This window comes from Lepidochelys kempii, chromosome 7 (assembly GCF_965140265.1).
Source record: "Lepidochelys kempii isolate rLepKem1 chromosome 7, rLepKem1.hap2, whole genome shotgun sequence".
NCBI classification, from domain to species: Eukaryota; Metazoa; Chordata; order Testudines; family Cheloniidae; genus Lepidochelys; species Lepidochelys kempii.
This window is the reverse complement of record NC_133262.1, coordinates 43,320,923-43,334,926: the sequence shown is the minus strand read 5'-3', so window position 1 is coordinate 43,334,926 and position 14,004 is coordinate 43,320,923. Positions and strand designations below refer to the sequence as shown.

At 43.7% G+C, this 14,004-nt stretch overlaps 1 protein-coding gene across 5 annotated transcripts in view; it reads right to left on the bottom strand.

Annotated features, from left to right (window-relative positions):
• Positions 1–14,004, bottom strand: part of GLT8D1 (glycosyltransferase 8 domain containing 1) — a 36,213-nt gene that overhangs the window by 13,276 nt on the left and 8,933 nt on the right. For 3 of the 5 annotated variants that reach the window (XM_073352434.1, XM_073352432.1, XM_073352437.1), the window contains exons 2-9: positions 8,872–8,931; positions 8,670–8,768; positions 6,987–7,203; positions 5,550–5,667; positions 3,734–3,818; positions 2,661–2,773; positions 1,842–2,008; positions 1,523–1,635 (exon numbers count right to left, since the gene is read on the bottom strand). In XM_073352434.1, the coding sequence (XP_073208535.1) occupies positions 1,523–1,635; positions 1,842–2,008; positions 2,661–2,773; positions 3,734–3,818; positions 5,550–5,667; positions 6,987–7,203; positions 8,670–8,768; positions 8,872–8,887 (928 nt within the window). In that variant the 5' untranslated portion in view covers positions 8,888–8,931. Of the gene's footprint in view, positions 1–1,522; positions 1,636–1,841; positions 2,009–2,660; positions 2,774–3,733; positions 3,819–5,549; positions 5,668–6,986; positions 7,204–8,669; positions 8,769–8,871; positions 8,932–9,108; positions 9,186–11,469; positions 11,594–14,004 lie in introns of those variants that run through there. The other 2 variants (XM_073352433.1, XM_073352436.1) reach the window with 2 other exon arrangements.

The window sequence follows — 14,004 nt, the reverse complement described above, 5'->3', positions numbered from 1 at the left end:
TGAAAGTGAGAACAGGCATTCTTATGACACTCTTGTAGCCAGCGTCCCAAGATACTTATGTGCCAGATGCACTAGAGATTCATATGTCCCTTCATGCTTCAACCACCCTTCCAGGGGACATGCGTCCATACTGAAGACTGGTTCTGCTCAATAACAATCCAAAGCAATGCAGATCAACACATGTTCATTTTCATTATCTGAGTCAGATGTCACCAACAGAAGGTTGACTTCATTTTTTGGTGATTCGGGTTCTGTAGTTTCCACATTGGACTGTTGCTCTTTTAAGACTTCTGAAAGCATGCTCCACACCTCATCCCCCTCAGATTTTGGAAAGCACTTCAGATTCTTAAACCTTGGGTCAAGTGCTGTAGCTATCTTTAGAAATCTCCACTGGTACCTTTTTTGCGTTTTGTCAAATTGTTCTTAAAATGAATCCCATGTGCTGCGTCATCATCCGAGAGTGCTATAACATGAAATATATGGCAGAATGCATGTAAACCCAAGCACGTGACATACAGTTCTCCTCCAAGAAGTTGAGTCACAAATTAACACTTTTTTTTTTTTAAAATGAACATCAGCATGGAAGCATGTCTTCTGAAATGGTGGAATGGAATGCCTGAAGGGGCATACGAACGTTTAGCATATCTGGCACATAAAGACCTTGCAATGCCAGCTACCATGCAAATGCCGGTTCTCACTTTCTGATGACATTGTAAATAAGGCGGCAGCATTATCTCCTGTAAATATAAACAAACGTGTTTGTCTTAGCGATTGGCTGAACAAGAATTGACTGAGTGGACTTGTAGGCTCTGAAGTTTTACATCATTTTGGTTTTGAGAGCAATTATGTAACAAAAGATCTACATTTGTGAGTTGCACTTTCATGACAAAGATTGCACTACAGTACTTGTATTAGGTGAATTGAAAAATACTATTTCTTTTATCATTTTTACAGTACCAATTTAGAATAAAAAATATACTTTGATTTCAATTACAACACAAAATATTTAATAAATTTCAATTGGCATTCTGTTGCTTAACAGGGCAATTGAAACTGCGATTAATCACGATTAATTTTTTTTAGTTAATTGTGTGAGTTAACTGCGATTAATCGACAGCCCTCATAAAAACCAAAATATGCTCCACAGGCACTTGAGTTGAAATGGCAGCTGTGTTCTTCCAAATATACTATGAAGACATGTCTCCAAAATATACTAAATGTGTTTAATAATGTAGAAAACTTGAAAGCAAGTTCAGCTTGTGAAAGCCCCCTGGCAGCTTAAAAAGCAGCAATCACTTGTTCTGAAATGAGGCTGCAGGGTGGTGCAGGAGCTCTGAAAGTGGGGAGAACGGTGTAAAGGAGAAAAAGATGCATCCCCGCCACCTCTTTTGGGGTGGGGGTGGTGAGAGTCAATTTTCTGCATCAACACAACATTCAGCTATAGACCTGACAGAATGCATATGGTGAGGCAGTAAGCATAGCAGGAGGGAATAACAACATCAGGATTTCATTTCATACATACCAAGATGTCGGACGTTCCACATGGGATCAATATTAGAATGTTGCTTGTAAAATACTATTAGCAGTGGTGGTGTGGCAATGCTACCTGCCAGAGTTCTGCTGTATAACTCCTCTCTAGAGGGGGAGATGAAGTTATTAGCTGAGGGTGCAGATACAGCTCTAGAATGGTTAATTTTCATATAACTACTTCATAGAGGAAGAGCATGATGCGTTCTGTCTGGCTAGTTACTTATGTAGACTCCACTATCCTTCATTCCACAGTGAATCTTCGTCACAATAACCCAACCCGACTTGTCTACCCCTGATTTCTGTATACTTACTCTACATTAAGTGTCATCCATTTCTCCAATTGCTTAGTGATGTTCTGTAATTTCCATTCCGTTAGATTGGCAACAATGATCCCTGGATTGAAAGAGCAGGTGCTGGCTTTCATGGCGAGCTTCCGGATTGTTTGTTTCTTATAGTCTAAAAATCCAATATAATTGTACTGAAAACAGAACAAAAATTGGATTTTAGTTTTAACTGCTCCCAAATAAAATATCATTCAAAATGCTCCCTCTCCCACCCCATCACAGTTAAAAAAAAAAAAAGTCAGTGCCCCTGGTAGAGCAGAGGATTGTTGTGTGGATAAAATAATTTTCCCTTCCTTTAGTACAGGATAGGGCGTGTGGTTTAAGAGGCACGACAATGTGTAAAGCTTTCACTATAAAAGTTTTCTTATGCTTTCAGGAACGTTCACACCCTTAATACCTAAAATCCAAGATGTCACCAATCTCACCACTAGTGCGAGTATATTATATGCACACACAAACAAAATCGTATCTGTAGAATGTTAAGTTCTAGACTGCATGTTCTTCACAGCAGCGTCTTACTCCCATTGTACAGCACAGTTGTAAATTCAAAGAGCTCTGATTATGTCTCTACTTTTGAATGTGATCTCAACTTGGCTTTCAGTTGTGCCCACAAATAACCATAGATGCAATACTTCAAATGCTATAAAATGCCCCTAAACATCTGAGTCAAATACTTGACTTCCAAGTACTATGAAATTTATCAGCAAGTAAGTAGGAACAAACTCAGAGGCCAATTCTGAAAATGAGTCTGAAATATTGATATTATTTTATCTGAACTGTTCAGACCTGATTCCCTGCTCCACGGATGGCAAATTTATTAGTGGTTGAGTCACAGTCATCTGCAAATGCAGCTGCATGGCCAGGTTTCAGTGGTGTGTTGTGAAGTTCAAGGATATCATCTGAAAAATCCAAACCAAGTAGAGAATCAAAACAGAAATATTGCTTAAGCTTTAGTTCATGTGCTTTTTGTATACTCTGTTCCAACGTTGATACCAACATGACCGTACCCAACTCAAAACAGTTACATCTTTTTAAAGAAGGAATAGGGCCAGGACAATTAAATGTTTAAAAATATATTCCTTTAAATACAGTACATGCCAGTTATACACAAGCTTACATTACGTGGAAGTATACCTCTAACTCCTGCATCTCAAATTCTACTTTGGCCAAATCACCCTGCTGATCGCTAGGGGACTAATCCAACTCCCACTGAATACAACAACAGGAGCTGACATCAAAACCAAGGTTTTTTGTTTGAGAAATGGATTTTACATTAGAAATCATACACAATATAAAGGGAGTGAAATGAAAAACAGAATCTGCAACAACAAAAAAGTCAAGTTCCTTGTTTGTTGCTGTGGTCTTGTTAGGTAAAGAATTTTCTCCCTAGAACACTGCAAGATTCACTAGGGAACTGAGAATTCTACAGTAGTTTTACTGCTAAAGTTGAAAGAACTTAATGTTATTCTGCATATATAAAATACTCCTTTTGTAGGAGATTTAAACAGCTAGTTAAAATTAACATTAACATTGTCAAAGAAAAGGCGTTAGAAAAATCATGAATTTTATTTTGCATGTATAAAATATATCAACACACTCTCAACAACTTGGTTAAACCAGATAAGGTACAAATATAAGAGCCAGCAATCTTTATGCTTCACCAGAGCAAAAACTGATCAAACAGGGACAGGAAAAAGTTTCTTCCCAATGTATAGACTTGCACAGATTAGATGCATTTACAGGGTTATTGCACTCTTACATGGAGAAGAAGCATTTGGCTAATGTCTGAGACAGCATAGTGAACTATATCCATTCCACCAAGGCAATGCCTATTCACTTAAGAAGAAAATGTTCAGTACCTTGCACTATTACATCATCATCCATGTATATGGCCTTCTCTGCATGAGGAACGAACATAGGTAAGTAGAATCTTGCAAAGGTTAACTGTCAACACAAGCAAGCAAGAGAAATGAGAAAGTGACAGAGTAATGGGGAACTCTAACTGATATCCCAGGCACTAATTTTCTGGAAATGCCAGTACCCATGACAACATGCAACAAAAGAAAAATAACCATCAAGGATGGGAGGGTTTTTTTGTTTGTTTGTTTTTTTAAAGCAAAAAACAGGTAAGGGCAGAATTTTCAAAAATACCTAACTGACTTAGTTTCACCAACTTTCAGTGGAGCTTGTGCTCCTAAGTCACTTAGGCCCAGATCCTCAGAAGTAGTAAGGCTTCTAATTTCCATTGATTTAGGAGACTAAGTACAACTGTGGATCTGGGCATTTGGCTCTTTTGAATATCACAGCCTAAATGTTCGTACAGCACTTTGGAAATATAAAATGCTCCATATGGCCCTGCTTCTGCAATGCAGTTCGCTAGCCTGAGCGCCTGCACAGAACTACATTAACTCAGTGGAACTCCACACAAATGCAGGCGTCAGTGGTAGCAGATTACATTTCAGAACTGGAGCCTACATTATCAGTTTACAAATATTTTGCTTATAAATAGGAAAAATTAAGTCGGCGTATCATATTTCTTGGAATAACCAGCTATCATAACTCGATGCAAAGGGTTAATAATGTAATCAATGGACATTTATATAATACTTGTTATCCTGAAAGATCCCATTATACCGAGGAATTATAATTCTCACTAATGAAATGTAGCAATCTTTGGGTTCCCATAGTTCCAGAGCACACCAGCATTTTGCAATAGTTCAAGATAGGGAGGGAATGACTCCTAATCCAAATGAAAATGTAGGTGGATTTTAGGGAACCAGAATGTAGTTATCCAACTTGGAATACGAACAGGACTTTGGAGTTAATATGTCTACTCTTGCAAAAAGAGCTCTGGGATATTTAACAACCACAAGTTATCTGAAGGGATAGCATATCCAACTGCAGACCATCCCCTGCTGGTACATTGGTTTACTACCGAATCAGAAGAGTGCCATCTATTTCAGGGGTGGCCAACCTGTGGCTCCAGAGCCACATGCGGCTCTTCAGAAGTTAATATGCGGCTCCTTGTATAGACACCAACTCCAGGGCTTGATCTACAGGCGCCAACTTTCCCATGTGCCGGGGGGTGCTCACTGCTCAACCCTTGGCTCTGCCATAGGCCCTGCCCCCACTCCACCCCTTCCCACCCTGAGCCTACTGTGCCCTCACTCCTTCTCCTCTCTCCCAGAGCTTTCTGCACACCACAAAACAGCTGATCAGGAGGTGTGGGGAGGGTGGAGGCGGCGCTGATCAGCAGGGCTGCCGGTGGGTGAGAGGCGCTAAGAGTAGGGGCAAGGTGGGGGAGATGATGGGATGCTGCTGACATATTACTGTGGCTCTTTGGAAATGTACACTGGTAAATTCTGGCTCCTTCTCAGGCTTAGGTTGGCCACCCCTGATCTGTTTAATTACCACAATCACTACCTAGCATTAATCTCTATGGGGTAGGTTGTGCCTGCCTCATTATTTCCTAAACTGAATATATAATTAAGTCTGGACAAGAAGCAAACTTTTACATTATGAAACTACAGGTTAAAAACAGAGAATAAAGCTATAAAATACTAGCTATAAATCACAGATCTGTCCAGATATAACTAGTACGTCCACCCACATCAGTCATCAACATATGTTACCACTGATTCATATTTACAACAAATAATCAACATCAGTACTCACTGGTTTTATGGAGTCTGCCTGTTCAGACTCCACTTTCACTTTCCCTTCCAAAACATGAGGGTCGAAATCCAAAATTCGGTATTTCACCTTTTTCAGAGCAGTTTTACTCAGCCACGCTCTGCCCAGGAAAGAGGAAGAGGAGTTGCACGTTTACAAAAGAACAAACATGGTTAAATGAGATCAAATTAAACCAAAAATAAAGAGATGATCCAAATGATAATGACACAAATAAGTGTTCTGGTTACTCTAGCTTGGTTGTTTTCCCTACCTATGAAATCTGCATGTAGTATATAATCTACGTTTGACTTCAGTACAGAGCTGTATGGATTCAGAGGTCTGCTTATATAACTGCAGGATTGTGGCTCTAGGTGCTGGCTAATGGAATTTTCTGAGGTTTACTTTACAAGTTGTTATAGTATTTAGCATCAGAAACTCATGCTCCCATTACAAAAAGCATTACTCAAGATAATCAGTGTTAATTTTGACCTTCCAGTTAACTGGAGAAAGGAGATGGGGAGGACAGAAAAGGGTCAAATACCAATCTAAAAATTAGGAAACTTCACTGCTAGGGCTCATCTTTCTGTGATGGAATCTGTCTTCTATTAAAAAAAAATAATTTCCTCTTTCTCACGTTTAACCTGTTTTCTTTAAGCATGCACAACAGCAGAGTGTGAAATCATTCCTCTGCCACATTTATGGAAGCAAATTTCTTACATTTCTTTTTTTAATGCTGTAAATTGAAATCTCTTACTTAAAAACCCACCATTTTTGGCAGGTTTTTTGTGTACAGCTGAAAGTCAAACAAATAAAAAACTGATCAAGGGGCCTCATCCTGAGAGGTCAATGGGAGATAAGGGCATTCAGAGAATTGGGCCCTAAAATGAATACTAGTCATTGTCAGGAACAAGACAAACATGGGAAGAACCTGAATCCTTGAAAACTTTGGATTTTCTTGGCTCATTGGTTTCGACAGGTCCTCAGTGTTTAAAAAAAAAAAAAAAAGGTACTACAACAAGTAAAGTTAGGAAACACAAACACAGAAATCAAGCAAAGCAGAGCTACTCCACACAGACTGCAGTCTACACCTGGAATGTTACCAGGGAGGGTGACTGTAGCAAATAGAATATACAATTTCAAGAGGCACCTACAGCTGCTTCCTGAAAAAGAAATGATCACAAGGTCTGGTAATAAAGCAAACAGGTAGGATTGCAATCAGTTTTGAGAGGTCTGGATTGTTGGACCGGATGGTATTTTCCTCTTTTGAAAGTTAACCCTGTCTGGTTTCAGAGTAGCAGCCGTGTTAGTCTGTATCCGCAGAAAGAAAAGGAGTACTTGTTGCACCTTAGAGACTAAGGAGACTAAGGTGCCACAAGTACTCCTTTTCTTAATCCTGTCTGACATTAATGGAACGAGCTGAATCTGGAAAGCACAGTTTACCTCAAATGGTCCACTGTACCATTTAGAGTGACAATATGGAACACCACGTTGGATTTAGTGTTATGGTAAATGCTGTTCATGGCTGCAATTACACCTCCAAGCCGGTCATCCGATGCTGTAATGACTACAGGAATTTCCTGATCATTTCTTTCGTCGGTCAGCCTTTGAGGAGCCTCGGGTATGAAATCTATAGGCTGGAGTCCTAATGGACTTGAATCTGCAGGACAAGAAAATGGATATATATATTTGTGCTACAAATAAATAAATGATTAGTGTTTGAAAATTCTTAATACCGCCAATTATTTCTATTTATACTGTTCTTAGAGACCCCACGCAGGGATCAGAACTAGTTTTTAAAGTTTTTAAAGATAGGTTTTGTATAAACTTGTAATAGTAAAGACAAGCCCTGAAGAACTTGTCATCTATATTAAACACAACACCTGAATATTACAATAATAATATTATGCACACATATAAGTTTGAACTCCCCAATGAGCCAGCATGGCAGGGTACACAGATGAATATCAGAGCTCAGATTAAATTCCTTCATTCATTAATTTCAGGGCTTTAGTAACACAGATAGCTAAAGGGGGTCTTAGATACAAAATGAGCTGCACACTCAGCTCAGAGCATAGTCTCCCTCCCTTCTTCCCTTCCCAGCACCACCCGCTCTTCCAACTCTCTTTCTAATTCCTCTGAGAGAGAAACCAAGGAAACGCCATATTAATGCAGCTATGGTGTCATCTACTCCCCCAGATGACTAGGTATAACAGTACATGAAAACAACAAGGAATCCAGTGGCACCTTAAAGACTAACAGATTTATTTGGGCATAAGCTTTCGTTGGTAAAAAACCCACTTCTTCAGATGCAACTAAAGGAGTGTGTTTACCCACGAAAGCTTATGCCCAAATAAATCTGTTAGTCTTTAAGGTGCCACTGGATTCCTTGTTGTTTTTTGCAGATACAGACTAACATGGCTGCCCCCTGATACTTCACAGTACATGGGTGTCTCATAGGAGTCCTAGATATCTAAAATGACCTAAACTGAACCCACAACTATTTATGCCTGCAATGTACAGATACAAAAATGGATGTTAGTAGTTTAAATTAGCCAACTGAATGGATTACCTAGGAATATGGTAAATTCTCCATCAATTGGAATCTTTATATCAAGACTCGATATTTTAAAAAATATCGGACGCCATGCAGGAATCACTGGATTAAATTCTATGCCCCGTGTTACACAGAGTGTCAAATCTGATGGTCACAATGGCCCCTTCTAGCCTTAAAATCTATGAATGTCTGACTTGAGATACTTAACAATGCTACTTCACTATCAAAGCTGTGATTTTTCACTAAATGTAGCTACAGCTAAAACTGCTGGATTCCATCTGTATTTGCACACTCGTGACCCCTCTATAGCAGACACACTCATCAGGACCGACTTCCTCTTAGTTCTGAGGAAGTTAGTAAAAATCTAATGTTAATGGAGTACCGAAATAAAATTTAGACAAAAAGACAGGAAATCCATGCATTCAAAATACACTCATTACAGAAGGGATCTATTGTTATTACATTACAGAAACCATTTTCGTATGGCAGAGGTTTGTTTCGGATTAGGTATGCATCATGCTACTGATCTGAAAAGAAAACTCTTAATATTAAAAAAAAAGCCACTGTACCTGCTACATCTCGTTTCAAAAAGTCACTGAGACCTAGAAGGTTGTGATGCAGAACTAATAAAAATATAACAATAGCAAGTACAAGGATGGCAATGTTCACTGAAACAGAGAAGAAGAGAAAGGTAATTAGGATAATCTCACAGGTCAGGAAAAGCTACGAGCACATAAGTTCTTTATTTGTCTGCTTGTTTTAAATATGTACCTTTTCTGAATGTCATTTTTCCCTTGTGTTTTTGTTTATAAGCAGAGCCTCTTTACAAACCTGTAAGATGAAAACATACAACAGTTACATTCCACTGCCTGCACATGCATATGGGAGACATGCTATGACTGAGGGTGTCAAAAAATTTTCATAGAACATGGAGAATATGTGCCTAGTGTTTGCCTCTATTCATGAGATAAAACTGCATTGAATTTTAAATGGTCACCAGGTACTTACAGCTAAGTAGGCATCCAGCTAGGGTACCACCTCTAAGGTGGACACTCCCTGTGATGAGAGGGAGAGACAGTGTCCATCTGGGGAGGAGGGATAAATAGTAAATTATGTTAAGTTAGTACTTATATAGGGCTTTTCATCCATAGATCTCAAAGCACTTTATGAAGGTGGGCAAGTATCATAACCCCTATTTTACTAACAGAGAAACTGAGGCAGAGGAGCTAAGTGATTTGCCCAAGGTCATCTTGCAAGTCAACAGCAAGGCTAAGCATCAATGCAGATCTCCTGACTCCTAGTTCCGTGCCCCATCCACTTGAACATGTTTACAGACTGAGAGTGTGTCCACTCAGATGGGGGTGGAGACAGAGATGAAGAACAGGACAATGTTTTAGTGAGGATAATCCCCATTTTGCCTTAACCCAAACTTTCTGTGAACTGGAAAGTGCATTTTTCCAGAAAAGACATGATGAATTATGCAAATCCTTGAGCTATCAAACTAGCTCTGCATGGAAATACTTCAACACTCAGTTTGCACACCACTGAAACAACGATCTCTTTTGTCTGTCACGCACAGTCTTAATGGCTTCTGGAGACCATGAATGGGTTGAGCCAACCTATCCAACTATCCAAACAAGACAGTGTCTCAGTAGCAGGTTTTTCTACTTTTATACAGGTTCTGCATTTTTCCTCCAGAAGAGGCTAGGAAACCTTTAGATGAGTATAGTGCATTCTTTGCTCATTTAAGTTCCTAGCAAAACATATTATGCATTTTTCAAATCCTGTCAGAATCTACACACCCCTAATGCAATGGAAAAACAGCAGCTGCAAGATCATACACAGGACAATTAAAAAAAAAAACACAGTATAAGAAAAGGCATGGCCATCAGTTTATGGAAGAAAAAACAAATAAACCTAAAGTCAGGATGCAACTTCTATACTGCTCCACTTATAAAGACCACTACTGTAATCCTTGTATGGAAGGTAGGAAAGTCAGAATATATGGCTCAAACATACTTCATCACTTAACTATGATGGTGACCACAAATGTACAATACAAAGTGCACATCCTGTAGAATGCCACTTAGCTTTCCAAATAACTTGTAGAAAACATTTACACTACTTTGTAGAAAGTTTGCGATAAGCCACTGCAAAATCTGCAACTGGAAATAACAAATCACACAGAGAAAACACTTGTGCTGTATGTTACACATAATAGCTGTGCTAGTGCTGTTTTATTCCAGCTAGGGACTTGAACATCTCACACAAACAAGCCACACATATCTTGGCATAATGTTATGCATACAACACCGTCAAAGCTGTCAGCAAAAGAATGTAATCTAGCTTTGATTTCTATGTAACGAATTATAAAAAAAACAACAAAAAAAACCCCACTCTCTGTTGGGAGTCCTCTCCTAAAACCGAAACATACTTCAATGCTCTATTAGCAGATCCCCAGCAATCACTGTGAACCTCATATGATAAATCAGCCTACAGAGGAAAACCAACTTGTCAAGGAGACTGGTTAGATTTCAAGTTTCTTAACTTGTTTGAAATGCTAAGGGAAAAATATTTTTAAAAAACCACCTATGAAATAGGGCTGTCAATTAATTGTAGTTAACTCACGTGATTAACACAAAAACATTAATCACAATTTTAAAAAATTAATAACTATTATTCACAATTTTAATTGCACTATTAAACAATTATGACAAAGTCCCTGCTCTACCTTGGTGGGTCTTGTGCTTATTGGCGGATTTGCTCGCCTTGGAGCTTCACAGCAGCCCTCAGCTTGGCCGTTTTTCTGAACCCACAGTCCAGGTCGACTCCACCTGTGTCTGATCAGGAGCTGGGAGGATTTGGGGGGAACCCAGGCCCACCCTCTACTCTGGGTTCCAGCCCAGGACCCTGTGGATTGCAGCTGTCTAGAGTGCCTCCTGGAACAGCTGTGCAACAGCTGCAACTCCCTTATGCTACTTCCCCATGGCCTCCTCCCAACACCTTCTTTATCCTCACCATAGAGCCTTCCTCCTAGTGTCTGATAATGCTTGTACTCCTCAGTCCTCCAACAGTATGCATTCTCACTCTCAGCTCCTAGCACCTCTTACTCCCAGCTCCTCACACGCATGCCACAAACTGAAGTGAGCTTCTTTTAAAAACCCAGGTACCCTGATTAGCCTGCCTTAATTGATTCTAGCAGCTTCTTGATTGGCTTCAGGTGTTCTAATCAGCCTGTCTTAATTGTCTCCAGAAGGTTCCTAATTGTTCTGAAACCTTCCCTGTTGGGAAACCGGACGTCCCTCGCTTGCTCCTCAGCTATCTGCTTTCTATTCTTTCCTAAAGCCCCCTGGCCTGGATTTTTCTTACTTTTTGAGCCTGCCTTAGTCCCCCGCCCCGACCGGGCCAGACGCTTTTTTGTTTTGGTTTGTTTTTCTGCCGTTTTTCTCTGCTGTCGTTGAGTGCTGGTCAGCTGCCAACTTGCCGCCATCACCCCCCCACACACACCTGCTCCCGGGCGCAGCTATTTGCCTTAGCTGAAACCCCCGGAGGAGGGGGGGAAGATTGCCAACCCGCTACCCGGAGGGGGGAGTGGAAGCCCTCAGACCCAGCCGTTTTGCTGGCAGCTCGGAATTCCTTATTATCTCTGCAACATTCTCGGCATGCCGGAAGCCTTGGTACAAAGCCAACAGAGCTGGAGAAGAAGAAGATAGGAAACAGAAGAAATCACCCAGGGAAGCTACAAATCATCGTGGAGGGGGCCGTAAGACTGAGTAACTTTTTGAATTATACTCTCGTGGGGGGGAGTCTGACTGTGGTTTAATTGCGTTTGTGGCGGCACAAGGGGTGTGGCATGGAGCTGCCCCCCAATCCATCGGTGCCCCCCCCAACATTATTACAACTGTCACGGGCCCCCCGCCGTCCATCCCTGCTGGCAACCTGCCATTTGCCTCGGATCCAGCTGTTTGCTTTGAACTTTGCCTTTCGGACCGGACATAACAGCCGACCAAACGAGACTCTTTGGACAAACGTGCGTGGGTCCACCCCCCCCCCACCCCCCGGACTGTTTATCCCACAGCTTGCCCCTATCACTGGACCCCGATTCCTGTTTTTCCCCCCCTTCCAGTCCAACATATTTGGTATCCCTCCCCCCGCCTGCAGCTCAGCAGGGAGGAGCAGTTAATCTGCTTCCCCCTCCCCCCTCCTCCTTCCGGTGTCTCCCCGTCTCTCCCTGCTCACAATGGCGGGGAATGAGAGAGGCGAGGCCCCTCTACCAATATTAGTTGTCCCTCCCCCACCTGCCCCCCTGCCCAACCCCCAAGGCCCCCCCCCAGCCCCACTGTCAAAACACCTGCCACCGCCACCGCTGGGGCACCGGCAGCAGGAGGCACCGGGGCAATTACGGCCGCTGCTACGTCCACCGCCCCCCCAGATTCTAGGAACCCCCCCCCAGCTGGCTGAAAAGGTCAGGGCAGGAAGAAAGGAAAGGGCCCCGCTAAAACCACTAGGCCCTCCATGGCAGGGGCTGCCCCCACCGCTGTGGCCTCGTCATCGACCGCGGCGTCCCCCCCCGCTGGTCCCTCCACCAGCTCTGCGAACATCCCTCCCCCGGCCCCCAGGACGTATGCCCGGGCGGTGGCAGGATCCCCCCTGCCTGCCGCCTTGTCATATCGCCCACCCACTGCCTCCGCTACCATCACCAGCGGCCAGGGCCCCTTGCCCACCTTGACCAGGAGGCACGGTGTCCGTTGCCTCCTGGTGCCCGCCTCACCCCACGTGGAGACATAGGTGCAGGCATTGGCGAAGGTGGTAGGACCCACGGCTATTGTGGCGGCCTCCAAAATGTATGGGAAGGTCGTTTTTTTCTTAGCTTCGGAGGCTGCCGCCCAGGAGGCGGTGGAGAAGGGCCTGGTGGTGGTGGGGGTGTTTGTCTCCCTAGAGCCGCTAGAAGTCCTCACCTCCCTTCCTCCCTTTTTACCCAATGCTGCCCTGTTACCCGCTCTCTCCACCCTGGGGGAACTTGTCTCTGTCATCAGCCCTCTCCCGTTGGGCTGCAAGGACCCCACCCTCCGTCACGTCCTTTCGTTCCGCCGGCAAGTGCAGCTTCTACCGCCTGCGGCGGCGCGTGACAGAGAGGTGCTCGAGGGGTCCTTCCTAGTCCCCTACCAAGGAGCCCGCTATCAGGGTCTTTTACTCCACCGGAGAGGCCCGGTGCTACCTCTGCCGCTCAGCGGGGCATGTCTGCAGAGATTGCCCTTTGGCCCAGGGGGGAGGGGCACCCGAGACCCCTGAGACCCGGCAGGACATTGGCCCCGTCATTGCCGACGCCCCTGGCCGCCCGGCACCTAAAACCAACTCTCCTCCTACTTGACCCGCCGCTGCTCCCATCCGGGCCCAAGAAACACCTCCCCTACAATGCCCAGGAGAGCAAGGGAGTCCCACCCTTGCCATTACCAATCCGGCAGAGCCTATGGAGGAGGGTGTGGCCAAGATATTACCGGGTATAGGAGAGGGCCTGCCCCAAGGAGAGCCCCCCGCCCCTCATGCTGCCTCACCGTTACCCCCCCGAACCCCTGAATCATCGCCTCCGCCCCCCCAACACGACCCCTGCTAACCAACCCCCAGACGACGCTATGGAGGGCTGGACTCTAGTCCAGGGGAAGCGAGGCAAGCGGAAGGCTCGAGCTCCGCTGCACCCATCTGATGCGGAAGCCCCCTGGAAGACCAGGAAGGGAGGCACTGATATTGAGCCTTCCGCTACGGCCACGAGTGAGATCCATCTGCTGGTGTCGGGAGGGGAAGACAGACTGGCATTGGAGGGCAGAATCCCCCCTCCACGAGAGACCCTCCCCTCCGAGACCCCTGAGGAAGCTCCTTCTGCCCGGATACCACCCGAACCCCCCG